Consider the following 26,871-nt stretch of genomic DNA (forward strand, 5'->3'; position numbering starts at 1 on the left):
AGTGGCTCGCATGCCTTGAGGTATTTAGTCTTGTAATTTAATGTATAGGTTAATTGACTCTTAAATTATAATAATTAAAATGTAACCACCGGTATGTCCTTAGACTTGACATTTATAAGTGCATAATATTACGCCTTCAGCTGCAATTGCAGTTAATAAACCTAATTAGGTGCAGGGTTGGAAATCAAGTACTTAGTTCACCATGTGGCAGAATAATTTCTTGCTGAGGTCGAAGAAGTACTCAGATCTTGTACTTGAGTAAAAGTACAAGTACCAGATTGAAGGAATGCACATTTGTGCGTTCAAAAAGTTACTCAAGTAAAACTACAAAAGTATTGACATCAAAATGTACTTAAAGTACCAAAAGTAATAAATACCTATTATGTAAATTGGTCCATTTCAGCATAGTATGTTTTGATAATAATTATTGGTTCATTAACGTGTTTATCAAATCTGGTGAAGTTGCAGCTATTTTTTATGACTTTGTATAATGCAGGGTAGCTTGTGAATGTTACCCCAGGTTTAAATGAAGTAGTTTTTAAGTTGTTTATATTTCACATTAGTAATCCAAATCTGCAAAGTAACTAAAGGTATACAATAAATGTACTGGATTAAAGGCACACTTTTAACCTCTGAATTTAAGTGGAATAGAAGTAAAAGTAGCATAAAATACTTAAGTAAAGTTCAAGTGTAAATTGTACTTAAAAACAGTTCTTGAGTACAATTTAGTTTGTTAGGGGGGCAATACAAACTTTAATTTCAATACATTACTTACATTCATTCATAAATAGCTGAAATATTTTCTAAGGAGCTTTAGCTCGTTAGCAGGACTGATCCATGTAGAATGTAAGCGATGTGGACTCTGTTAAAAATTTAGCTCAGCCTGGCAACTTTCAACGATGTGTTTGTTACCACAGTTTCTGAAAAATGCAGAGCCCTGTCTCTGTTGCTGCTTTTCTGGAGACACTTATGGTATTTGTCTGTGACCCGGCAGCCTGCCTGTTTGCTGCATCTCATTAACTTGCAAACTCTGCTTTGGCAAGGCAGCATGCCGTGCATGAAGAATTGTGGGAAATTCAGCAGGCAACCCCCACACCTCCACTGTTTAAGAAGCTTCTTTAGTACTCTAAACATGTAGTCTGGGGTTGTAGGAGTGCAGCTGTTGAAATCACAGTGGGCCCTAACTACACACGCATCTCATTTAAAATGTCTGGGTTTATGAGCCCCATCAGAATAGAAAGAAACTTTTTTTTAAAATATGATATTTATGGTTATTTCCCCCCAACTCGTTTGTTCAGGACACAAAAACATAATGTTAAATATTTGAAATCTATAACTTATATTAACCTTTAATAATCAGTACCAAATTTAGACCCCAAGCTATTAACCCCTATGTTTTTGCCTTATGTATCTATTTGCTTTTGGAGAAGAAGACATTTTGAATTTATAAACAATAAGATTATCATATTGCCCCTCTCAAATTTGAATACAAACTTTGAGAATATAATTTAGCCGTGGCTGCCAATCATATGACGACACACAGAAAAAAACTCATATTGTCACTAAAGTGTGTATGTGGGGAGGAGGCGGATGGGATTTAACTAGCATGCTTTGAGCAGAGGATAAATGAGGAGGGGAAAGAGCAAGTGCTTCATAGAGGGCGAGGGAGTGAGAGAGCATATGTGCAGGAGGGTGGGAGGGTTGGAGAGAGAGAGAGATAGGAGGGGAGAGAGGGAGCACGAGCGGATGGGTGCTGTGCAATCCGTTAACAGGGGAGCTCTGAGCATTTGTTAGACGTCTTGGCTGCTTGCCCAACTTGGCTCATTGTAATCGAGGCATGATCGTCGACTCCAGGCAGCCCTCTCTGCCGCCCCGGCTGCCTCTCGTCTGGACCCTGCCCAGCTCTCAGCGCTGACATGGAAAGACCCGTGAGTGCCTTCCCTTTCCTTCATCCTACTCTCTCTCTCTCTCTCACTCTCTGTCTCTCTCTGGTGTTAGGTTCCCCGTATTCCCTTTCCTCTGTCGCAGATTTAGCTGTGGCTATATGCAGCGTTTCTGTTTCTCTCCCTGCGTTAGCTCCTGTAGGTGGCAGGAACGCTGGGAAGGGAGGAAGCCTTGGCAGCGTCCTTCCTGCAGGCCCCCCCCTCCTCCGCCTGTCCGGGGCATGGGTGCTGTCCACTGGCAGACCCACAACGTCTCTGTGTGTTTTGTTGTTTTGTGTGTTTGCGGCACAATCACAAAACTGGCTGGCAGATACCAGAGGGGTACCGTGCCCCTGCAGAGTATCCCCACTTCACTTTGTGGAGACTGGGGTTTACTTTGGTCTCCTCTCCACCATTGGCCTCACTGAAATTCAGATTGGGCCGCCGGACTCTCCCTTGCGCCTATTCTTGGTGGTATGTCCTCATGATGTGTTGTGTTTGGATACCCTGACAACTAGAAGCTGTGAGGTAACCACTTTTTAGCCTGCCGCTTCTCGAGTGAGTCTCAACTTCTGCTCACGTTCTCTTTCCAGGTTTGGTACAAAACTGCATTCAGGATGTGTAGTTTGCTATTCTACTTAAGTCTCGGCAAACATTCAACAACTCAGTATCAGCTAATCTTTGCAGGCGTAACAAGGGCAATGGTTGAAAGATGAATGAAATAATTCCATGTCAGTACCAATGTGTTGGTCTTCGTGGGCTTGCTTGCTGTGAATCATCATTCTGTGTAACATCACATCGAAGCAGCCTTGACTTTTTCATCGTCACTTGGGGCAACAGTGGAGATACACTGACTCATTTTGGCACATCTACTTCCTGTCTCTGCAAAGAAGGTCTGACCCTTCCAAAATAATTCATACAATATATATCTGATATATCTATTCACCAATGTGGAGAATGGGATATATCAAAGCAAATTCTGAGTTTTCAAAGTTTGAACAGCCACCAGTGAAAAACTCTCTGTTGTCACTTTTTCTCAGCTTTGACTAACAACAGTCAGTGAAGCCAGCATCCATTCAAAGTGGGAAATACTTGTTTTAATTGAGCCTAGATTTTTACAATGGTTTTCATTCATTGGGTATTATCAGTGCTGTTGTTGTCTGCAGAATGAAAACTTTATTACAATATGCTAAGAGATGCAACCTCTTAGTCGCTGGCTTACAATAATCAAACTCATAACTCTTTTTCCATCTTTTTAAAAGGTTTGGAAATATGGATCAATCTATCACATCACTTTTTGTCGAGAAAACCCGGGACGTATTACTAAAATGTATATTTGTGTCTTCTCCAAGCTTAAACTAAAGGTTGAGCCAAAATAAACCATGTGCTTCAGAATATAAATGTGTTTTTTCTGCTTGTATCATCACATTGCCTGGGGCATGTGTTTATGAAACAATATTTATTCGAAGTAGGAGTTCTTGTGACCAGTCCTCGTGACATTTCATTTCATATACCCCTGTGGTATACTAATTTAAAGGATCAGTTCAAAATGTTGGAATATGCACTTTCTGGCCAAGTATTAGATGAGAAGGTCCAGAACACTCTTATGTTTGTAAGTTAAATATGAAGCTACAGCCAGCTGCCAGTTAGAGCTGCAATGCCAACTATTTAGATAATTGATTAGACCTTAGAGTAATGTTTCCATTTAAAAAAATTGTCTGATTTTTCTCAGTTGTACATCATGCTTAATATCTATGAGTTTTGGACTAATAATACAACTTTGTCAATAAAGAATTAGAGTTGGTAAAGATGGGATGGACATTTTTCAAAATTTTTCAGATATTTTAATACACCAAACAATGAATATAATATAAAGAAATAATTATAATAATTTGCTTTACTAAGGAAAATTGTTAGTTGCAAATTTTTTGCCAGTTATCTTACCTTAGTACAACTGTTTAAATGCTTCTCTGACGTGTCAGACGTAGCACACTCCTAAACCTCATGCTGCAGAGCGGAGCCCCTTATCAACCAGGCTTCTCAGACATGCGCCCTTTTAGTAGCCACTTAAAGAAACCAAACTTTCCCCACTTATGCAGCCAGAGACTAAACAGAACAGATTGGACTGGAAACATTAATGTGCTGCAGGCTAAAGGAAATCAGATTGGTCATGGTTAATGCATCACTGTTATCATTCTGTAACAATATTTTTGTCTTGAATATCTGTGCACATTTCTTTTAACTCAAAACATGTTGCAGATGGTACAGTAATTTAATGAGAGTTCTTTATGAAGGGAAGTGTTAAGACATACCTTGCTGATCCATGAGAGCACATGGAGATTTTCAGCATTGGGCCTCTTGTCGCGTGAGGAGGCATGCCCTGCTGACCGCATTGGGATGTTTAGGATACTTCACATATGCATTCTCACCGTGTTACCAAGCTCTGTAATGAATGCTCCATCTGTGGTTGTTGTGGGGTTGTGTTTGTGCTCGGTCTGATATCGCGGGACACTTAGTGGTTTATTGAAAACCATCAAGCACTGCATTTCTTGGCTACTTTAATCAAATGTTTTAAAGTATGTTCAATGTAGATTAAAATGTAAGATGCTGAAATGCTGACAGTCACAACAAAGTGTGTGATATGGCATTAGGGAAAAATTGAATTGTGTTACCAACTTTTTTACTGTGTCAATGATCTGATTCGTTCCAGGCCAGCAGTGACGTGATGCCCAAGAGGGATCATGAGAGAGACCTGGAGCTGGACAAGAAGATCGAGGCTCTCCGCAGGAAGAATGAGGCGCTCATGAAGAGGCACAAGGTAAGGGCAGGTGCCTGGAGGCAGAGAGGCTCCTGAAAGCAGCTCGTTCAGGCTTCCTTATTATTCTTTTGTTCTCATTGACTTTCATTAAGGAAGTGGAAGAGGACAGGAAAAGGGCAGAAGAGGAAGGAATGATGCTGCAGAGCCGAAAGGACAAAGCTGAGGATCTTACCATCACAATCAGCAAGTCCACCAATGTGAGTTTCTTATTATGATGTGACTGGTGTAATGCCTCAAAGCACAGCTATAGGTGCACACAGTCTCATTTATTTGTGAAAACAGCATGCCACAAACCCTAAGAATATTTTGTTTCTTTGGTTTGAAGCAGGATAGTCGGGTGGTGGTGAAGAAGCCATTCAGCGGTGGATCACCAGCAGGTAAAGGAAAGGAGGAGGCTGGGCCCGACATGGGAGAAGAAGGCCCTCCGCAGGGTGCCGGCCGGGGCCACAGGAAGCAGCTAATGGTCACCATGGCTTGCAAAAAGGTAAATACAACACAGTGCCAATTTTTTTGCCACTAGGAGTTTACAGCTAGGCTCTTTTGAACCATAACAGTGCTCTAATCTAAATGCTAACTTCTGCATGCTAACATGCTCACAATAACAATGCTAAATAGTCTGTATCATGTTTAAGATAGGAGTTTAGCCTGTTGGTTTGCTAACATTTGCTAGTTAGCTTAAAGTAGGGGTTTGGTAGCTCTATCACTATCCTTTGTCCACATGTCCATTGCTACAGTACTGATACCCTAATAAGAGTGTGTGTCTCTCCAGGGTAAGAGAGTGGTGAGTGAGAGGCCAGAGAAGAGGCCTGGCCCTGCGGACACAAAGAGCCCTGCCGATGACGGACAGACGAGGCGTGTGGAGTCGTCGGGGAGGGGGAAGCATCCTGCTCACGTGACCAAGAGGGACATGACAGCACAGGTGAGAATCAGTGTGAGAGTGAACACTCCTTCAGCAGTTTAAACCCACCATGCTCACCCCAGTGTGTTCCCACTCTCACCCCCCCTTGTTCAACCTCTCGTGCAGCACTGATGTGTTTTACATAGATGTCAGACATGTCGGCTGGCCACACCCCTGCAGTGATGGAGCACAATGGTGTGTAGACAGGAGGTGGACTGGAGCAGTGACGGACTGGTGTGGGATTAAAGGGGGGGGGGGCTACTAATAGAGATTTATGCTGAGTAGATGCACTGTAGATCCTATTTATCAACATTCAAAGAAGGCCTATTACTGTTGTGCAGTCTGATCCTAATTACAGCAGCAAAATAACTATTATTTCCATATTTCATATTTGTATTATTATTTTCATCTACAGGATATTTCTAGAGGAAATAATGAGTCATTAGGTCTGTAAAATGTCAGAAAACAGGGAAAATATATCTGTTTTGAATAATCGGTACAAAACCCAAAAACATTCAGTCTACTATGATATAAAACAGGAAAGAGACAAAATCTCGAAATTGAACAGGCTGAAAACAGCATTACTGCCGTTTTGGAGAAAAAGTCAATTTACTAGTGATTAATTCCTTATGAAAACAGTTTTTCTATCGATCGACAAATTGAATTGTTGAACAAACCTTAAAACAGTAGGGTATGATGGCGCTTCTTCCTCTATGCGCAGCTTTAATTGTATTTTAGCATTGAGCGTATGGACCAGGCTGTAAGTCCCTCCAGCTCTTGTAACACCGGGCCTTGTTGTTTGTTGTATGAGATCAGAGATGCCATGTTTAACATCCATAGCTTCACTATAAACTATAGCACTCAGATCACATGTTTTGCACAATGCAGATACTCATATGCACACATGCAGTGTCAATGGTATGGCTGTAAAATACCACACTGTCTTTGACCTTAGGCCCTCCCGGGTATGCAGAAACTGTGGAACAGCTGCCCTGCCTCAGTCTGACACACTCACGCACACACATACAGTAAACATAAATCCATGCACTCAGACACACAAAGCTGCTCATCAATGAGTTGCTGTACAGCACAGACATCACCAATGTAAACACAGACACAGTCGTGTCTCGGGAAGGGTCTCTGGACACAAAGCTAGTGGAGGCTGAATATGTATGTAAATCTGCGTCTGAGTTAATGTGCACTTAATGTATGCCGAACACGCTGTTCTCTTTCTCTTTATTTCTGTCCCACTTTATCTATCATGTGGACGGAATCAGCACTTGAACAGTAGCCAGTGCACCAGTCATCTGTGAATCCCAGAAACCTGGTTTCCATGTGATCGCTGTTTACACAACCGGTATCATTTAACTGGGTTTATGAGAGCTGCTGGGGAAACGCTGCCAAAGGGTGTTGATGGGGAGAGAAAATGTAATTGATCTATCTGGCAAGTGTTAGAAAATATTTGTATGTAAGTTATCCATGATGAGCTGCACATTTATATGGTTTTGCCGTGACTCTGAAATCTGAGGCAGTGTGTGTGTGTGTGTGTGTGTGTGTGTGTGTGTGTGTGTGTGTGTGTGTGTGTGTGTGTGTGTGTGTGTGTGTGTGTGTGTGTGTGTGTGTGTGTGTGTGTGTGTGTGTGTGTGTGTGTGTCTGGGGTACACCCTAGAAATAAATAATAACTGTGAGAGGGGTGTGGTTATTTGGCAGTGTCCCAAGCAGAGTGTAATGCCTGGAAGTACCCTGTGACTACACTGTCAGTTCATACTCATGAGAGGGAGACCGCAGAAAAGGAAATGTAGAGGGAGTGAGGAAAAACGAGCCGGGGGGTGAGGAAAAGGAGAGAGACTCCTGGCAGCTGGCCAGCTGTTTCCAGCCTCTATTTCTCCTCTCTGGAACCTTAAGTGTTCTGCCTTCCTCTGGCACGATTGTTTCCCCATTCCCACCATCCTGAAAGGACCGATTTGATCTAATTAACATTCGACTGCCTTCTCACTCTGAAAAGGCTCATTATGCTGCCAAAGAGACAGGCCTGGCGAGATGCCAGGAAAGGGTCAGAGAGGGAGAGGAAGAAGGAGCGAGAGTAGAGAGAAGAAAAGAATCAAGGTAGACAGGACTCTTTTGTGTTTGTGCATAAGCCCGGCTGCATTCGGGTGGTGTGGGTAGCATAGTGTGTGCACCAGACCATGCTGTCCAGCATTTATTGTCATCCCCCTCCTAGGTTGTTCATACGAGTGTTGCTGTTAATGGCAACATGACTCATCCACTGTGTTCAATGGAGCAGTCAGTAATACACTTCAATCAAAATTCACACAACTCTCTACCTGCAATGAGAGTTTCATTTTCCAAACCACTGAAATCCATCCACCTGCACTCTGCTATGATGACCTCATTGCAAAAAGGACATTTAAACCACACATTTTGATCCACAAAAGTCATGATGTAGCACCGTGAGTCCACATGGGGGCAGTATAGGTCTCTTAAACTAGGTTAATGGATGAGTGAGTGCTCTGGCCTGATGTGCTTTTGCTGTTTATGGAGGCAGTAATGTGACTCTTTACATCCATGTTCAATTGACAATTGGCAAGTCACCCTTGTTGTTGTTATGTTCATCTTCCTTTTACTTTTGTGTCTCCCCTATCTGACAGGATGAAGTTAAACAAGGGCAGAAGCACTCTGAGGAGCATCAAAGGCTTTCAGAGCAATGCCAGGTACAACAATGCCTCTGTAGACATAAAAGAGCAAAGCCTATTAACGCGCATATTGTCACCATCATTAGCACATACCCTTCCTAGGATGTGAGGTATTATTTGCCGGGTTTCCACATGACGGCACGCAGAAGCACAAAGAAATGCAAATATACACTTTATCCTCCTCATCCAAATCCTCACATGCAGACAGACACAATATGTGTGCACGCACAACCTCTATTTCTAGAGCTCATCCCCATCTGGCTCGCATGTTAACGTCGCTGGAGTTTCTCAGCTGTCTCGTAGATCGTTTGTTCGCCAAACATGAAAACCAGGGAGGCAGGGAGGGCGGGCTTCAAAGGCCCACCGAACACACCGCATGACAAGTGATGCTGTTCATACCTCTCTGCGCCTTGCCTGCTTGGCAGCCTGAGCTGAGTCAGTGCTCAAAGAATATACAAAGCTGAGTTTTTGTCAGGGTGTTGTGTAAGGGGTAAGGGTCAGACAGCGCTTTGCTTTTGTTTGCTGCTTTGTTTAACAAATGTACCAGAAACCTATCCAGTGCAGCTTTAAGAGGAAGACATGCAGCAGTTAAGAATAAGAGCATTATTATTGACCATGTACCAATCTATCTAAGATCAGCACCATCCACACTCACTGTGCAATGTCCAGCCTACCTGCCGCGGCCCCTGACAACCTCCCTGCACGGCCCCCACGTAAGCGAGAAATTGAAAAGTGCTAATTAGCAGGGCGGCTACTGTGTCAGCTGGAGACGGCCTGTTGGAACATGCGAGACGCTTCCTCCCTTGTGGCCCCCTGATGTCCTCCGGGGTGGGGGGGGCAATGGAAAACAGGGATGAGCACAGATGCCGTGTTCTCCAATAACTGTACAACATGTTGACTTGGCTGTGATTGGTCCACACCTGAGAAGAAAACATCACGCATCTTGGTTTCTTACCAGTCCCTTTGCTTTTTCTCTTTGTGTTATGAAATGCAGAGTGTTTTCCATTTTGCTCTCATACAGTTGTAATATTACTCAAGACGGCAACATAATTTGCCTCCTGCTGTAATTCAATCCGAACAGTGATGAGCGCTGATCGCTCGTCTTTTGCGCGATTTCCCCTCGGAGCACAGCAGTGTTTTTATCCGCTTTATCCAGGGCTTTGTAGCAAGAGCACACAGCCTCTGTCCCCTTTGATGTGGTAAAGAGCCTGCATCAGATCTCTCTTTCGTATTAGCAAGCAATCCTTCCTGCTCTCATCGCAGTAATCAATAAACAGGTTAAGAGGGGAATGGAAGAAGGGGACCTAATTACATTTACAGTACATTGCACTTTCCCTGGAATATTGTCTCAAAGAATGGGATTGTGTTGCTTTGCAGTCGCCACAGTACACACACAAGAAGCTTTTTGTATCAAATGGGAGCTAAATGGAATGTACCAACACTAAAAGGCCATCATCAGCATTTACAGTGACTCTGCTATGGGCATTTACAGTAATGTGGAAAGCGTGAAACCCAAACAATCTTTTTTTCTCAACCCTACTGATCCGTTTGAAGCTGTTCTTGATTATGACCACCCGTGCTTCATTCCTCTGATTAGTGAGTAGATCGATGCTTCAGATGTATTATTACAAGCACTGGTGCAGGTGTTTAATTTAGTGGCGCTTCAGTGCTTCATTACTCAGTGTTCAGTTATATGATATGAATCCACATTCCGTGGGCTACTTGTTTGATGCATTTAACACAGCTAAACTGTTTTGTGTCTTCTCAGGAGCCTGAGAGCCCGCAGACCAGCACAGACCTTAACATCCCCACATCAAAAGAGGAGCAGGAGGAGTACGTTCGATGGAAGAGAGAGCGCGAGCAGATCGACAAGGAGAGAGTGGCACGCCACAAAAACTCCAAGGGCCAGTGGAAAAGGGCGTGGGACATGGACAAGACTGACAACATGTAAGACTCAGTTTCAGCCTTCCCCTGGCTCTTCATCTGCTAATGTCTCAGATTTCCTACAGTTGCGCTGCCGTGTGATATTTCATTGGCTCCTTTTATTTTTATGATAGGCAATTCAGTTCCAAGAAGTCTTTATGAATCATTTAATCATCTGGAGCCTCAAATTCACACTCATCTTTCCAATAGTCTCTGAGCAGTTGCTAGTTGAGATGTTGGTGGTTGTTATTTGTCCTGTTAGGAATTGTGAATCAATCCCTTCCTTCCCTTGCTAGCATTGCGCTAGTTTAAAAATATTTCTACCAAATACCTCTTAAGCTCCAAATGTATGTTCTGTTATATTCTGTTTGTTTAATCTGTACAGAAATGCAGAAATGTAAAAATAGCAATTTGTGGTTTTAGAAAAATGTAGACTTTGTTTGTTGTTACAGTCAGACAAAGCCAGGCTAGTTCATTCCCCTACTTCTCGTTTTTTATGCTTAACTACACTAACAATGTTACAGTGTTTACAAAAAAAACATGAATGTGATTAGGTATCAATATTTTATTCACTGCAGGAAAATAAATAGGCACATTTCCCCATAAAGGCATACATTTACTTTAGTGCATGTATGCCTTTATGGGAACTTCCTGTTTCTTTCTATATTAGTCAGTGGAGGAATCCATTAGATGATGTGCTTGGAAACATTTCCTCCCAAATGACCATAAGACTAAATCTCATGAACTCACAGGATGTTGCTTAATTATTGCGTCACTAAATAATTACATTTCAGGCAATTGTGATCATTGTAGAAACTGGGTAGTGTTACCATCACTTGTCGTGCATTCTCATTTTGTAAACACACATTAGCAAACCAAATTGACTGGAGGAAAGAAATGCGGCACATTCCTGTCAAGTGTTTGTTAGATTTCAAACAAAACAAGCTGTGGTACAAAGAGTTACAGAGAGAATAATGTGCTGTTTAAGGAAGCTTCGAAATGTAAAGAGACAGGGGAGGAACGGCTATTTTAAGCTCAGGATAAGGGATGGAATACCTTGCCTTATTTGGCGAGGCCGAAACAAGGCCCTGGAGTAAGAATAGAAGAGGAAATGTGTTTTTTATTCAACAATATAAATGGCTTCACTGTAAAATACAAGGGTGTGACTCATGGAGTTAAAACCTCTCACTGATCCTGCAACACCTCAAATTCACATAATGTACAATAATGACACTTGAATGTCAGAAGAGGCTGCTGGTGGGATGGAAATGGGCTGTTATGTCACTTAAACAAAAAATGATCTACTATTATGAGACATGACCAAGACACTGCTTGCATTGGTTTAACTGAAACCTCCTCTATTAGGTTTTCAGACAAATCCATCCCTGACAGAGACTGGGGGGCTTCCAGCAGAGGTGAGACTTTCACACAGTCAAAACTTTCTCACCACACTATGAAGATAACATCATGTATTTGATTTTCTTGGTCCTTTCTTCTTATTATTTAATCCATATTTTTTTGATTACAGGTGGAAGAAATGCTAGAGGGAGAGGACAGTCCAGGGCAGGTACAGTATCCCACACTTAAACATTGTTTTTATGTGTTTAGAGCCTTAAAATCATCATAAGATGTACAGAACTTTAACATTTTGTGTTATTTTATCATTTCGTATTTTTTATGTTGAATCTAGATACTTGTGTGGGATATAATTCACAAGGGGTTCTTTAAACTGGTCCAATATTAGCTTGTAAGAAATAGGCAGATAATATGGAGGCAGTGCTCAAAAATCATAGTGTTTTTTAAAAATTCATATTAAAAGATGTATAACCCCAGACGAAGAGTAAACTATTTCATATACTCTCTTCTCATCCGAGAAGGAAAACATTGCTGTTTATGTAAAATGCCATATTATAGTGAGTTTAATGTTTGTGTATTTTTCTGTCCTAGGTCATGAAAAGCGGGGCAAAGACAAGGGAGCTAAAAACGTGCAAGTAATAAGCAGCAAAGCGAAAGGCATAGATCGTCTGACAGGAAGAGCGAGGAGGTCAGTACAAACAACATACACAACACACTGATGTTAAAGTTGATCCACCCAAGGGGATGTCTCTCACCACATCCTCAACAACTGTTACATGAAAACATTGGGTAACTAATGAAATACATGAAGCGAATGTGGGAAGGCACGTTGTTGTTTTCCTGCCCTGTGCCCTATTGTACACATTCTTCCTGATGTCACGAGGCTTCATTTTGAGGTTGTGGCAGCTGACTAAATAGCCAAGAAGGCCTTATTGTATATAACTGCATTCATGTTTTTCTCCCCTAGCTTTCCTCTGCTGTGAAAGCAGCTACTTTGTGAGGAGGCTTTCAGGGTGTGTTGTTGCACAAGCATCGGCCATCATCTTAAAATACATATTTTTAGACCAGGGATAAAAGTTGATTTAGGGAAAATAAAGTTCCCTTTCACACACACATTGTTAACCCAGGTTTTACTTATTTAAGCTAAACTTGTACTAAACGCTGGGTAAATGTCAGTGGTTGAAAAAACGAAAAAATCTTAAATGGAAGTAAAATATGTTTTAGTCTTGCTTTAGGATGGCAAATCAAGGTAAACCCTTCTTCTGAGCAGGGGCAACAAGCAAAAGGAACGTTGGGGTAACTCCACTTTGGGTTGTACCAGTGTGAAAGCTGGGAAAGTATTCGAAGCCATGTTATAACCTTTTAATGTGAAAGTGTAATGGGACAGATTATTTCCTTTCTTGTGTCTCATTGACGGAAATATTAAAGGATCAGGAGCATTCAGGTGTGTCCTTACATATTCTTGTTATCAGGCTGTGCTGCTGTCACAGCTGGCAGTAGATTGTTGTGTAGTAAGGTAGCCCATAGCACACTGAGGCTGCAACAGCTGAGACCACAGATAACTCTTCTGGCATCTTTCTATCGCTACTGTTCTGGTCCTTTACTCTCTCTTTATCCAATTCCTTTCTTCTTTAGATGGCAGGCAAATGAAGACGAAGAGGACCAACAGGTGAGATATGGGCAAGTGTAAACATGGCTTGGTTCGTAACTGTAAATAAAGATGTGAAAATTGATTTTCCGCTCAAATTTAATCCTACAGTCTGCTGACACAACATTAGAGGATTTCTTGGAGGAACTCGACGCCCTCACGGACGCTGATGTAGAGGAGCAGGAAGGTGTTGACTTGAAAATGAAGCAGTTACCCAGCCCAGATTCACTGAGAACATGTGAAGAAGTAAGTGGATCCACCGCTACACTCACAGAGGACATCCCTCGAGATGCCATGGCAGAGACGTTGTCCCCCCAGGATTCGGAAAAGAAAGTACGCTTCTCAAAGGAACTCATCCAGGGGGCTCACACAAAGCAAACCACTGGCTCTCAGGACTCCGCCTGCTCAGAATCAAGAAGTGCAAGCTCCTTGAAAGATTCCTCACCTCTTAAACAACAACACCAAGTGCAGGGGCCACAGAAACCTCTTGAGAGTGCAAAGCAGGATGTCGATCAGGAAGGTGTTTTGTCACCTCCACCTGTTGCCCAGCAGCTGGCTTCTGAAACTGAAAGTAGTCAAAAAGACAGTGGCCCCAGAACAGCTCCTAGCTCAATCTCCGCTGAAAAAGCCAGTGCCTGTCGACTGGAGACCTCTTCCCAAACTATAGAGCTTGCAAAGTGCAACATCAGCAACACAAACACAGGTATGCAGAAACATCTTTGATGATTACTTTTCTGACCAGTGCAACCTGGATGATATATAACTAAGCTAGTGTTGATTTTTCTTTCAAAGAGGAACTATTAGACTCCGGCCTGTCTGTCCTGAGTCTGGAGTCGGGAGAAACACACCCAACACACTCCACCAGCAGTGACAAGGTCAGTGTGCGTGACGGGAAGAGGGAAGGGAGAATCAATAAATGGGTAAACGGATTGATGGAGGAAAGTGCAAATGTACCATGATTTTAATGGACTTGAAGAGAGAGGCAGTGATGGTTTTAGTACTTCTCTAATGGGAAATAGTCATCTTGAGAGAATGTGTCTTCATCCGATCCACCACTGAAATATCTTGACAAACCCTGCCTTATTTGTCCATGTAGAAAACAATTGCATAACTTGACTTGTTGCTTAAAAAAATCCAGTTTAACTAATACTTTTGTGTATGTTGTTCTCCTTTTGTTGCAGGCAAGAGAGCATGGGAAGATTGTTTGACATTTTTGGGGTGTAAATACTGAAACCACGTCACAGCAACACAGACTTTGCCTCTTTGTATTTGCATTTTGCTTCAGGTAGCTCATTTGAGATACCCTTATTGTGGCTTACACACAGCACCATGGTTTAATTCTGCTATTGTTTTCAAATTGTCTAAAATTTTGATGAAGGAATGTTCAACATTTTTCCTGCTCAAATATTTTTTACATCCAAGCACTTTATGAGTATCAAAAGCATGTGTACTGACCAATATTCAGCATGTCAGTACGCCACCTGAGTGCAATATCATTGAATGTTTACATTTGTATGAAGGTACATATCAGGAGGTAAGCTAATCAGTAACACTTAGATAGCTCTTGAATGAAATCTTCAGCCACAGTCTAATTATCTAGTGCCTGATTCTGCCTTCTGGTTTTTCAATAAGAAAATGAAAGTCTGTGTTATATTATGATACAGTAGTGACAAATATACAGTTGAGCCTGTATTTCTACCCTCAGACAGTGTTTATTTACTGCTTCCAGCATTAGTCAATGGCCTTTCACCAATCACGAAACGAATCCTTGTTAAATAGCACATTTGAGACGTTTTGGCCCCTGCCATGGGCATTAGGTTTCTCAAATATAACTGCATTTTGTTTTTATTAAGAGCTTTAAAGGGGTACTTTACACATAATGCTCAGTTTACGCTTTTTCGTGAGCATTACTCATCTTGTAAAATGTAAATGTTTTCTCTAGAGGAACGTTATTAAATTGGACAAAACAAGTTGAACTTAGTCTCAAACGTGCCCTTTAACATGTTGTTTTACAGCTGAATCCCAATTATCTGGTCTTCCTCCGACTCCTATGTTTCTTCTTAACATGGAGTTGTAATTGTCTGTAAAATTCATTATTTAAACATCGGACAGCAGGAACATAAAAGTCAACCTTTTGTGAATCAAAAAACTAATTTGGGAACTAGAACATTATGTTTATGTGTCTCTGTAATAGCTTGCTCAAGCTGTTTTTAAACAACCAGTGTTAAGCAACCCAGTGCATAACAGCCTCCAGTCTTTTTCTCTGTAGAGGCTTTTGGCTCTTGTGGGACCCACAGACTTTCAGCCTTTAGTCCACATTCAAAACACTGGGATTCAGCTGCAATTCCCTTTTGGCATTGCTTTGTATTGTGTGCTGTTTTATAATCATGAAAGACAACCTATATTTTTGAAAAGCTGATGAAGCTTCAAGAATTTTGCCATTTGTTGTGCCTTGCATATTGGCTTCTTCAAATATTGAAGGTGTACCTTAATGTTGTGTACCATAACATGTCGTAGTGTTAAACACTGTACTAAACATCAGCATTGATTTTATTTATTTGCCTTTCCATTTGGACAAAAGAATGTTATCTAGAATGATTTTAGACAGCTAAATATGTTGTGAAACAATCTCTACTGTATGTGCATTTTAGTAGCTGTTTTTTTTCCTCTGTGACATGTATGGATTTGTTTTATTTATTGCCAGTCTTTGATTTTATTTTTGGTTTCAAGTGACAACTATAGTAAGAAACCTTACAAGAACGCTGTCCTCAAATAAGTTGTTGGCTTCCGCCCGCGCCACAATACAAAAACAGTTATGTAACCGAAAGTAATGAACATTGTGGCCTGCTCTGCGGGGCCCTGTCAGTTTCAGCTGTTGTTACTTAAAATATAAATCATCAGGAATCGAGCACACTGGGAACACTAAGAAACAATTCGCAAAATCTAACCATAAAGAAAGAATGTGCTGTTTCTGAATTGTGGCCTTATTCTATATTATATATGGAATTTGAATGGAGGGTAAAGGAAACATCTGTTTGTAAAACAGATAATACAGATTACCTCTGAAATATTTAAACTTCCCTGTGGGATTCAATTTAGTGAAATGAAATGTACCTACCACCATATATCAGCTTTGCATTTGTACTTGTTTAGCAATTAGTTATTAGACATCTGCACTGTCACCTCCACTGCTGTTCTCCATGTTTTCCCATACTCTCATAAGGAAGGAAAATGTGTGATTGCCTGTGTATAACTGTGTATATGATCCCTGCCTATAAATCTGTGTGCAACATAGCTTAATTTACCCTAGATCCATTTGGAAGGAGGCATTGAGATCATGAATAAAGGTTTTCCCTTTTTCGTCACTCAAATCATGACTTGCATTGTTAAATTCAACACTCTCTTATCCCCCCCCCCCCTCCCATTTCCCTGTTGCGCCTGCGATAAACAACAAATACTGTATGTATGCAAACCTATCTCTAGTTGTAAAGTCCTAAAAATAAATAAAATACAAGGCTGTGCTGATTTTCAGAGGGAAAAGAGGACAGAAGTGTTGTAAATGTAGAGCACATTTCAGCATCAGCAGCCTTCTTGCTGGATTTGATTAATTTCTGATGAGCTCTCCACAGGGCTGTCGGGTTGGAAACGGCTCCCTCTCTGCCCTCCAGCTGGGACCTCCCATAGGTGCAACTGTTTTAATTATCCTCTCCCAAGGCTATCTCCATAGTAGCCTTCTGCTGCCACTCAGGCTTTAGGGCTTGTGACCTACTGTACAGTTACTAAAGCAGCCTCATACTCCTTGAAAATGAACCCTTTGTTTTTCTTTAGATATTGTATTTAATACAAGCCTAAAGGTTATTTGATCTTACAAATTATGTTTAAAAAAACATGGTTTAAATCGATAACACTCCTGGTAAACTTTGGTGCTAGGCTGCCTAATAGTTTGAAGGATCTGACACAATGGTAAAGAGCTACAGTGGGGGTGTTGATATTATGGAAATTGGTCCCGTAGGCTGTTAGAGAATTGAAGTGCAGCGTAGGATTATTTCATCTGCACTCTACCTAAGCTTGCCTTCCTAAGGTAGAAAAAAAAGCTAGATTTGTGGAATAAAACAGCTTTAAACAAGATGGTGCTGAGACCTGTCATTGAATATTTTATAGGATCCGTTTTTTTTGTGCAATCACAGGTATTTTTTGGTGCTAGGTGTCAAATTTGTGGATTAGAGAAAGTCCTCATTGACAGTAGCTACTGTAACTAAATCAGGCTACAATGATGGTTGAGGTTAATGTCATAACGATTGGTATCGTTATGACATTATAGTTAGCAATACAAGATACAAGGAAAAACTCTACCAAAGAAGTAAAAAACAGATAATAAAATTGATATCAAAAATGTCCAGTGACTTGGTCTACAATAAGTGCATTCAAACCACAAATGAGCACGTGCTAGATGTATTATTCACAATCTGAAGTGTATTCCTCATCAACACATAACTAAATGAGTCTGTTGTGCTACAGTGCAGAAGAAATTAGACAAAAGTACGTGGTCACTATATTTAGTCAACATCATGTTGATGGCAAGACTCCAGGAAGTCACTGCATCCATATGGGATCAGATCAGTCTCATAATACACAAATGCACACAGGATTCACACTTGTATTTCATGATCCGCAAAAGCATTCATACTTGTTTTTCAGGATCCACACAAATGTTGTTCAATGCACACACAAATGTGTTCCGTTTCATGACGTAGATCTTCATATACGCATTTTGCGTTGTCCGGAGTGAATTATTAAATATGTTTTAGGTATGAATTCTTGTGACGTTAGTGATGTGTTACTGTTAGCATGGAAGTAATATGGGTGGCATGTAAATGCTAGCATTTGCAAGTTGTCTATATAATGCATATTATGAAGCGTTACGTCATGAACGCTAGAAATCATATCCTCATGGGGGAGCGCTCATGTGATTGGCTTAGAATGGAGGAGACATCTGATTGGCTATACACCGATTCGGTGAGCGATTTGTGTATGTCGCCATCTAGCGACGGGGCCATTGCTGCGGTGTGCGTGCTCAATCATTACACTCATTATCCATTCAACAGTCATTGATGCTATCAATAATAGCAAGATAACCATAACCCCAAATGAATAAAGTTACTTGGTTGGACGATGTCAGACAGTGGCCTCCAGTTACTGATGAAGGTATCTGAAATTACTGATATTAATTCATGAATTAATATAATTAAATATTAGTAAACGGAAAGTAGAAGGAGATGTAAACACAGCTAGCTTCCGTTGAATTGACTTACTGACCTTAGCATGCTAACTAGCATTTAATCTTTAAGGACAGCCCACGTGATTAAAAAATAATGTAATTATTAATGTTGGAATTAAATACTTGTTTCAGCAATAAGTATGACATATTAAAATAGGATACAGCAAGAAAATAGACTGTCAACACACATCGCTATGTGTTGACGTTTGTTGTAGCTAACATGCTAACGCAAGCTTACATGACATTTCATTAACATGATATGGCTGCGACGTGATCAAAAACAAAAACACTTTTTTGCTTCGTTTTAGATATTCAGGAGTATTTTATTCTTCGGCTGTGCCAGTGATGACCAACAAAACAAAAACTACAGGTCACTGATAGAAGGTCAAAACTACCTGAGCTCTGGATGGGTCGGGCAAATACTACATTGCTTTTTGGACGACCATGTCATACTGAAAGGATCGGTGAGGTTTCCCCAGGCCATCCACAGCCACCACACTGTGGAAGTTACAGTGAGAGATGGGGGGCATGTTGAGAATGTGAAGTGTGACTGCATGGCTGGCAGAGGAAGCTGCTGCAGCCACGCTGCAGCACTACTGTACACCGCACGCACACCGCATCAATGGCGGCCGCTCTACTTCCGGTCACTTCGCCGAATCGGTGTATAGATAGAAAACATTACAAGTACGAATCGGGTGATCGTCAGTCTCAAAAAACCCACACACGAATGCACAGCGACCCATGCACAGACAGCGGTTTGTGTGTGCAGGTTCAGCAGTTTGAAACGGAAAACAAATATGTGTGGATCAAAAACACACATGTAAAACTTTTTTCTGTATTCTGTGTGTGCATAAAAAAACATTTGTGTGGATCCTGAAATACAAGTGTGAATCCTTAGTGTACGTTTGTGTATTATCAGACTGATCTGACCCCATACATCCGGGCCAACGCGAACTCAAATCACGTGGGAAAACCACGTGATTGGACTATAATTTTCACATGTCAGTTTTTAATGAACTTAACAAACATAAATTGTGTTATTTCGTTGGCTTCGGAGACAATGAAGTGAATACGCATATTTTAAACAAATTCATTTTGGAATCTTTAAAGGTTCAAAGTAGCAGAAGGCTTGCCTCCAAACGGCTCTCTCCATGGCTACGGCTGAGCTGACGGCTGGCGGCTAAAGGTGCTAACAGCGCTATCAATGCAAACCACTTCTTAAGTTGATTGCCAGAGTTTAACAAGGTTACCTGAGGGGGAACGAGAGAATGTCCCTTGCGATTTCTAAAACATGCCTTCTGTCGGGAACTTACGGTGACCACCTAAATTCACATTGAAGGTTAGCTAGCTATGCATGTGCTAACCAACATGGCCTTGAGCTGGCCATGTAAACAAAGCAAGAAGGCAGAGTGACTTGCTTCTCTTCTTAGGTAAACATTACTTCACTTTACTTTGACATAGCAAACAGTTGTGGCTGCTATCTTAATGCTCTTAATATCAAATTCAGAACTTTAAAGTTGAAATCTGAATTGCTATAAAGATATTTTCCTGTGTCTAATATGCCATGTATTAGCCATAATCACAGTTGTGTTTTTACAGTTGATGTATGTAGGTTAAGTGGAACTGTCCCATCACAGAATCTCTTACAGAAAATTGACAAACCCACAGATCTTGTGCGTCATTCCCAGGCCCTTCCCTGGTTCAGGATGTAACAACCACGCCTCATCAGCTGCCCTGATCATGCAGAGTGTGGCCCCCACCACCACTACCACCCTCTGCCAGGGGACAGGAGACAGGAGGCTGGGCTGAAAGGTGTCCATGTGCTGTCTGCTATATTGATCTGAGGTCGGTCTTTTTGTTAGAATTATTCCTTACCTCCCTGTTTGGGAGTTATTTTAAGGAATTTAGTACACGCTTGATAATCAGTTTGACATTATTGGTGCAATTTGTTTTAGGTGTAATATTTCATCATAAATTGAAAGTGTTCAGGTATTTCGTAGTCTTTTGAAGCGTAACGAAATATTAGGAAATTTGTGTATTTTTATTGATGCTAGCTAAATTTTAAATTGAAATATGCTTCTAAATGAGCCAGAAATAATGTCCCATTTCACTGTCACCAAAGTCCTAGAGGCATGTCTCTATGAACTTTTGACCTTAAACTATTTTTCAGTAGTTGTTGTTTGCATCCTTTGCAATAATTCCATACCTTTTTCTCATTGTGAATATACATCACTTATATCTTTAGTACCTGCATCATACAAATGCATAGAAAAGTTATGTCAACCGGCTGAAAACTAGCAATGATTGGAAAATGTATACAATGTATATTTTCAAAAGGTCTTGAAACAGCATTATTATAAACGTAAAATGATGTCTACCAACACACAGCTTGGCTTTTGTTTTAGTATGCATCACTCTACAGTTTTGCCCTTTAGTTTTGATTTGCTTTACTGCCTTCATATTGTTCTCCTATATTGCAAGACGTCCTGTTAAAATTGCAATACTTTTATGATGGTGTCTTACTCAAACAATAGTGTAACAAAAGGCCTCGAATTCCTCCAGCTGGTCTCGGTGAAATGTTTCGTGTGAATGCCAGAAACATGTGAAGGAGAAGAGTACATTTTCAAAAGCATAATAAAATAAACCCCTCAGCACAAACATTTCGTTTAGTAACAATGGATGTTTGAGCTTTAATTTGCTAAATGAAACAACTTAAGAGTTTAACACTTCATCTGCTGATGGTTTTGGAAATGTCTGAGTATGTATTTTGAGCCACCACAGCTAGTTTGAAGCACATCGAATGAAAGTGACCAGTTTGAGGTGTGTTGATCCACATTAAACTTTTACCAGTGTTATGTGGAAACTTTAAGCCTCAAGCCCGCATACACTTAGGATGGACGAGTCCTTTTTGTAATAAGATAAGTAAAAATATTTAGAGATTTTTGGAATTTCTTAAGGGTTAAAGGAGTGGATGAAATTTAAAAAAGGTTTTAACCTGGTAATCATTTTGTTGGTATGTGTAATATTTATTTGTCTGGATGGAAACTTGCAAATGCTACTCTGCCTTGTTATTTACATTACTAGCAGTATACATCCTGGAAATCCCCCTTATAGTGGCTCATACGTAGTCTCACTGTAGATTTTCTGGTGGACAATTGTTTAGTATGCCTGACAAATCTGGCATTAAACTAGCTAGTAAAGCTAAAATTGCAAATGTTTAAATACGTATTGCAGCTTTTTAATATATATTTATGATTTGATAATCCTGTTTAAAGAAACCATGTGATGCCTGGCTTGAGCCTCGAAACAAATCCCATACTGCACTCTAATTCAACAGATGGCATTAATGTAATCACCTTCCTGGGTCATGAGGTCGCATGCAGTGTCCTGAACAACTGTAAGTGCTGATTAACTCCGACATCAATAGGTAATTCTTCTCTCATATATCACAAGGAGCCATAAGAGGCACAGTATCCCATCGGTCACGGCCCTCATATATATATCGAGGCTATTGCAGCATTGACAGGCCTGTTGCTTCACATAAGTTTAACACATTCCGTATTACCTTTGTCAACTACACTTGATTTATGATGTGAGATGGGGGGATGTTTGTGTCTTGTGCCGTCTTCCCCGATGAATATGCTTCCTCTTTAGCTCACCAGACGCATACCTTGGCTTCTCTTCTGTAAATCTGTCATATTGACACAACAGTGCATCACTGTTTTCATCACAGCGTACCATTTCTGATGCTGCTCAGCCCATATCAAGTGGTTTTAATTTCAGCATGATAGTGAATGACGATTCTTATAGCCTGCATAAAACCAAACTGGTCTTTTAAAAGAGAGTTGGATCAAAAATAGCTCCGAGTGGTATTGTGTAATGTGTTCTTCTCTGTTTTGAACAGCGCAACAACAGAGCTCTCAAATCGATACACCTCCCTCACATGTTGCTGAGAGGACACACGGGTGATTGGTCTTATTTCCACTTCATAGTTCACCACATGTGACTGTGTGTAGTGGTTTCAGTGTGAGACGCAGCGACTGAACTGTGGCACAATGGGAAATTAATGCTTCTATTTCCACGAGGAGCAGATCTGTCAGTCTGACCACACACTGGACAATTCACTCAGGTGATTAAAGTGCCTCCAGTGCATGATCTGATTAAATGGTCATTATTATTCCTACTATCAATCAATAAATGTAGATTTTGCACTATTACTTTTTTCCTAATAGCCTGAAGTGAACCACAGTTAATTTAAATCCCCATGGCTTTAGATATGATGTAAGAGGTTTGGAAAAAACGAACATTTATTTGGTTATATATATATACAGCCCCGGAAAAAATTAAGAGACAACTTCAGCATTATCAGTTTCTCTTGTTTTATTTTTTATAGGTACGACTTGTGAGTTAAATGTTTTTTGCTTTTTTTTTATTGTATTCTATAAACTACTGGCAATTTTCCTCTGTTTTGGAATTCAACACACACTTGAATGGCTGCCATACATGTAGAGATAAAGATTTAAGAAAAAATTGGAGTGGTCTCTTAATTTTTAATATAAATCATCCATTCTGGCTTGGAAAAAATAAAATAATCACGACAGTACATAAATCTTTTATAAAACAGATAATTATTTTCTAAAGATGTTTATTTGTATCTTGTGCTATAGTTATACCTATCATACATACTGTACCTTTTTTTAAATAAAAATCATCTAATTAGACTAAAAGTTCATCAAGGCCCAAATGAAGTATGCCTGCCTTTTATGTATAACCAAATACACAATACATTTACATGGTTATATGCAGATACCTGAGCATAACTCAATAATGCAGGTTCTTCTACTTGGAATCCAGGTTTGTTCCACGAAAAGAAAACACAGCCTATGTTAAAATGCAGTATTGATTTTCAGACCAGTGAATGGCAGTGGTTTTCAAGCGCTGTGTGGCCTGTGGGGAATATTCATGTCCTGCAAAAACATATTTCGGGCTCCTGTGTCCTATTCTTTTAACAAAATATGATGTAACAGTGTTGTTCACACATACCGGCAGGTTAGTGGCTTCAGAAGCTTTCCGAGGTAAAGTAGACACACATTGATTTAAGGCATACAGATGGCCTAAACAAAAACAAAAAAACGCATAGTAATTGTTGAAGGGGGAAACAGTGTTCACTGAAGAAGCGAGGTCTCATCTTTTCTGTCATTAGAAGAAGATGTCAGTTAACATGTGCAGTTTAGCATCCATAAGAGGCTCTGCAAAATGAGTTTTATGTTTGTGTTATCCGACCTGCGGCACCGATTCTTTAAAACACTCCTTGTAGGGTCCGTTTTTGTGTGTCAGGGGGGTGTGGTGGCCGGGACAAGGCCCGATCAGTCCCCTCTCAGGCCGACTGTGGTTGGCGCGGATGTTGGAGGAACATCTGCAGCCGCCTGATCAGTCTCGCTTTGGTCAATCTCCTCCCTATCTTCCTTACCCCCAGCCTCCTTGGTGCTTGACGGGATGTAGTGGCTCGCTCCGGGTTGATCCGTCTGTCCCCCCAAAGTGTCCGATCTCTCCTCGCGTTTGTGACCGTGGGAAGATGCGTACAGTCCTTCCTCCTGCTGCGAGTGCGCAATCGCCGCCCCGGACACGGCCACACTCTCGGTTCTGTCGTCCCACTGAAAGCCCTGACTGTACGGGCTGGCCCCCTGCCGGGTCTGGTTGACAGACAGCAGTCCATTATTCTGTGTGGAGTTCCACTCTGACACATTGTGATTGCTGGAGATGTTAGTTGAGATGTTCGCGGTGGGGGTGACCTCGCCGGGCACCCCTGGCTTCCCCACAGATGAGGATGAGCTGGTCGGTTTCCAGATCAGGCTGTAATAAATCGCCAGAATAATGGCTGCTAAGGACACGGACAATACATATGCAAAAACAGTAGCTAATCTCACCCACTTCTTGTTAGTCTTAGCAGCCATCTTTGCCTTTTTATCCCCCGTATAAGTAGCAGGTTTGCCCCTCTCCATATTGGGCATGAAGTCCCGCTCTCTCATATTGCCCCTGTTTTTTCCTCGATGCTCCACCACCCCCTCCGTCTTGAAGGTTTCTTGTTATCCACAATCCAAGAGAAGAGAGAAAGCTGCGGGCTGACGAGAAAAGATGCCGGACCTCCTTTAACGGTGTAGTAGCCTTTTATGCAGCTTAAATTGATTTCCTGTAATTCATTTGATCTCAAAATCCCTGCCGTGGATGCCTGGTGCCCAGTGCAGCACTGCGTTTCATAATGGACATCCAGCATCCACAGGCTGATGCGCGTCTCAGCATCCGACAGCGGCGGGACAAATGTCTATACCCTGTGCGACATGTCCAGGACACAACTGGCTGTATAGGCCCACGGCAGATACGCAGCATAAGATTTGATTTATTAAAAACGGTTAAGTGAGATCATACGGTACACAACTGTCTGTCTTGTCCAGCAAATGAAGTGGCTGGCTCAGCTAAAAATATAGGAGGGGGCGGGCGGTGGCTCTTAAAGAAGCAGCAGCTGTGCGGCAGCGAGAAGAAATCATGAGAGAAAAAAAGAACAGAAACACACGCACACGTTCACATCAGGACGCTTGTGCCGCACATCAGGATTTTGTAGCGGGGGGATCAATAGGGACGCTGCCATGTGTTTACCTTTCAATGTGCGCACCCAAGTGGAATGAATGTCTGTTACAATTGTGCCCATGAAGTAGATATTCATTTAATTTAATCGGATATTAAATATTTAGATTATTTTGGAAACATTTTAACAGCCACATGCATAACACTATCAGACTTATTGGTTAAAAAAAATAAATCACTTTGGACCTGTTCATACCTGTTGGCTGGTTCACTTCACCTAACCTAATTTCAACACAATGGACAGAGCCCAGGGTTTGTCATTGCGCATGTCCTCTCAGAGGTTGCAGAGGTGAAACAGGTTAAGAACAGGGGCAATAGCATTAGCGGAGTATTCATTTAACAAATTAATTGTTATTTATAGTCTAATGTTTGAACTCCAGTTGGTTATCATTATAGCATTATTGTGTATGACATGTGATATATTTCTTTCTACTGTTTACATTTGACAATTTGCTGATTATTTTTGAGTATATACTTTATTCCATTTTTAAAATATTTTAATGCCGAAAGACACTGCTGCTCCCGTGACACAAAACATTCCCAATTTTGGATCAATAAAATACCTTTCTGTGTGTCTGTGTGTCTGTGTGTCTGTCTGTGTGTCTGTCTGTCTATAGGGATGCACCGATTGCAAAAGTGTCGGCCGATGCCGATGTTAAAAATAACAATTTTGCCGGTGCCGATGGTCGATGTTTTACTATTTAAACTGTAATAGTAGCGTAAGGCAGCCTGTCCTTTTAAGAGAGAGAGTGGGGGATACGCGTTTGTAAGAGCGAGAGAGAGGTTGAGCGAGCCATAGTACGTTTCTGGAAGTTAGCAGCAAGTATAACAAAGTCCGAATGACTTTAAAGTTACGGCAGAGTCACATCACTGATATAATCCTTCAAAGGATGTCCTGATTTAAGATTTGGTCTGTTTGATTTAAAAAATAACGATGCTAACGCGACTTCTCCCGGTCACCTGCAAAACATAAACATCGGCGACTGCCATCGGTGATCTCACCTTATTTTACCGATGTGCCGATTGTGGTAAATAGGGCTAACATCTGCCGATGTCTCACCGATGTATCGGTGCATCCCTACCATCCATCCATCCATCCATCCATCCATCCCTACCATCCATCCATCCATCCATCCATCCATCCATCCATCCATCCATCCATCCATCCATCCATCCATCCATCCATCCATCCATCCATCCAACTCACATACAGTATCTCACAAAAGTGAGTACACCCCTCACATTGTTGTAAATATGTTATTCTATCTTTTCATGGGACAACACTGAAGATATGACACTTTGATACAATGTAAAGTAGTCAGTGTACAGCTTGTATAACAGTGTAAATTTCCTGCCCTTAAAATAACTCAACATACAGCCATTAGTGTCTAAACTGCTGGCATTAAAACTGAGTACACCCCTAAGTGAAAATGGCCAAATTGTGCCCAAAGTGTCAATATTTTGTGTGGGCACCATTATTTTCCAGAACTGCCTTAACTCTCTTGGACATAGAGTTCACTAGAGCTTCACAGGTTGCCACTGGAATCCTCTTCCATTCCTCCATGACGACATCACAGAGCTGGTGGATGTTAGAGACCTTGTGCTCTTCCACCTTCCGTTTGAGGATGCCCCACAGATGCTCAATAGGGTTTAGGTCTGGAGACATGCTTGGCCAGTCCATCACCTTTACCCT

At 41.2% G+C, this 26,871-nt stretch overlaps 2 protein-coding genes across 4 annotated transcripts; one reads left to right on the plus strand and one right to left on the minus strand.

Moving 5' to 3' along the window:
• The first annotated feature begins 1,706 nt into the window (after positions 1-1,706).
• LOC134882035 (coiled-coil domain-containing protein 9B) lies at positions 1,707-17,386 on the plus strand. 3 transcript variants are annotated; one of them, XM_063909692.1, is made up of 14 exons: positions 1,707-1,928; positions 4,633-4,740; positions 4,833-4,937; positions 5,066-5,224; positions 5,510-5,659; positions 8,287-8,349; positions 10,100-10,278; positions 11,620-11,669; positions 11,783-11,821; positions 12,202-12,298; positions 13,246-13,279; positions 13,370-13,961; positions 14,051-14,133; positions 14,440-17,386. In XM_063909692.1, exons 1-14 carry the CDS (start codon positions 1,917-1,919, stop codon positions 14,464-14,466), a joined length of 1,698 nt encoding a protein of 565 aa, XP_063765762.1. In that variant the 5' UTR covers positions 1,707-1,916; the 3' UTR covers positions 14,467-17,386. The 3 variants fall into 3 exon arrangements, with proteins under 3 accessions (XP_063765762.1, XP_063765763.1, XP_063765761.1); XM_063909693.1 differs by having other exon boundaries at positions 5,069-5,224; XM_063909691.1 differs by lacking the exon at positions 14,440-17,386 and having other exon boundaries at positions 14,051-14,392.
• A 5,512-nt stretch (positions 17,387-22,898) lies between these two features.
• Positions 22,899-25,006, minus strand: LOC134882008 (uncharacterized). Its single transcript, XM_063909651.1, has one exon. It carries the CDS (start codon positions 24,563-24,565, stop codon positions 23,903-23,905), a length of 663 nt encoding a protein of 220 aa, XP_063765721.1. The 5' UTR covers positions 24,566-25,006; the 3' UTR covers positions 22,899-23,902.
• Between the last annotated feature and the right edge of the window lie 1,865 nt (positions 25,007-26,871).

Source organism: Eleginops maclovinus, chromosome 19 (assembly GCF_036324505.1).
Source record: "Eleginops maclovinus isolate JMC-PN-2008 ecotype Puerto Natales chromosome 19, JC_Emac_rtc_rv5, whole genome shotgun sequence".
NCBI classification, from domain to species: domain Eukaryota; kingdom Metazoa; phylum Chordata; class Actinopteri; order Perciformes; family Eleginopidae; genus Eleginops; species Eleginops maclovinus.

Bases quoted from the DNA above. Each gene is read 5' to 3' on its own strand.
- LOC134882035 (XM_063909691.1), top strand. The intron at 4,938-5,065 runs GTGAGTTTCTTA...TTTGGTTTGAAG, and splicing joins CAATCAGCAAGTCCACCAAT to CAGGATAGTCGGGTGGTGGT. The intron at 8,350-10,099 runs GTACAACAATGC...GTGTCTTCTCAG, and splicing joins GGCTTTCAGAGCAATGCCAG to GAGCCTGAGAGCCCGCAGAC.
- LOC134882008 (XM_063909651.1), bottom strand. From the start codon at position 24,565: ATGAGAGAGCGGGACTTCATGCCCAATATGGAGAGGGGCAAACCTGCT.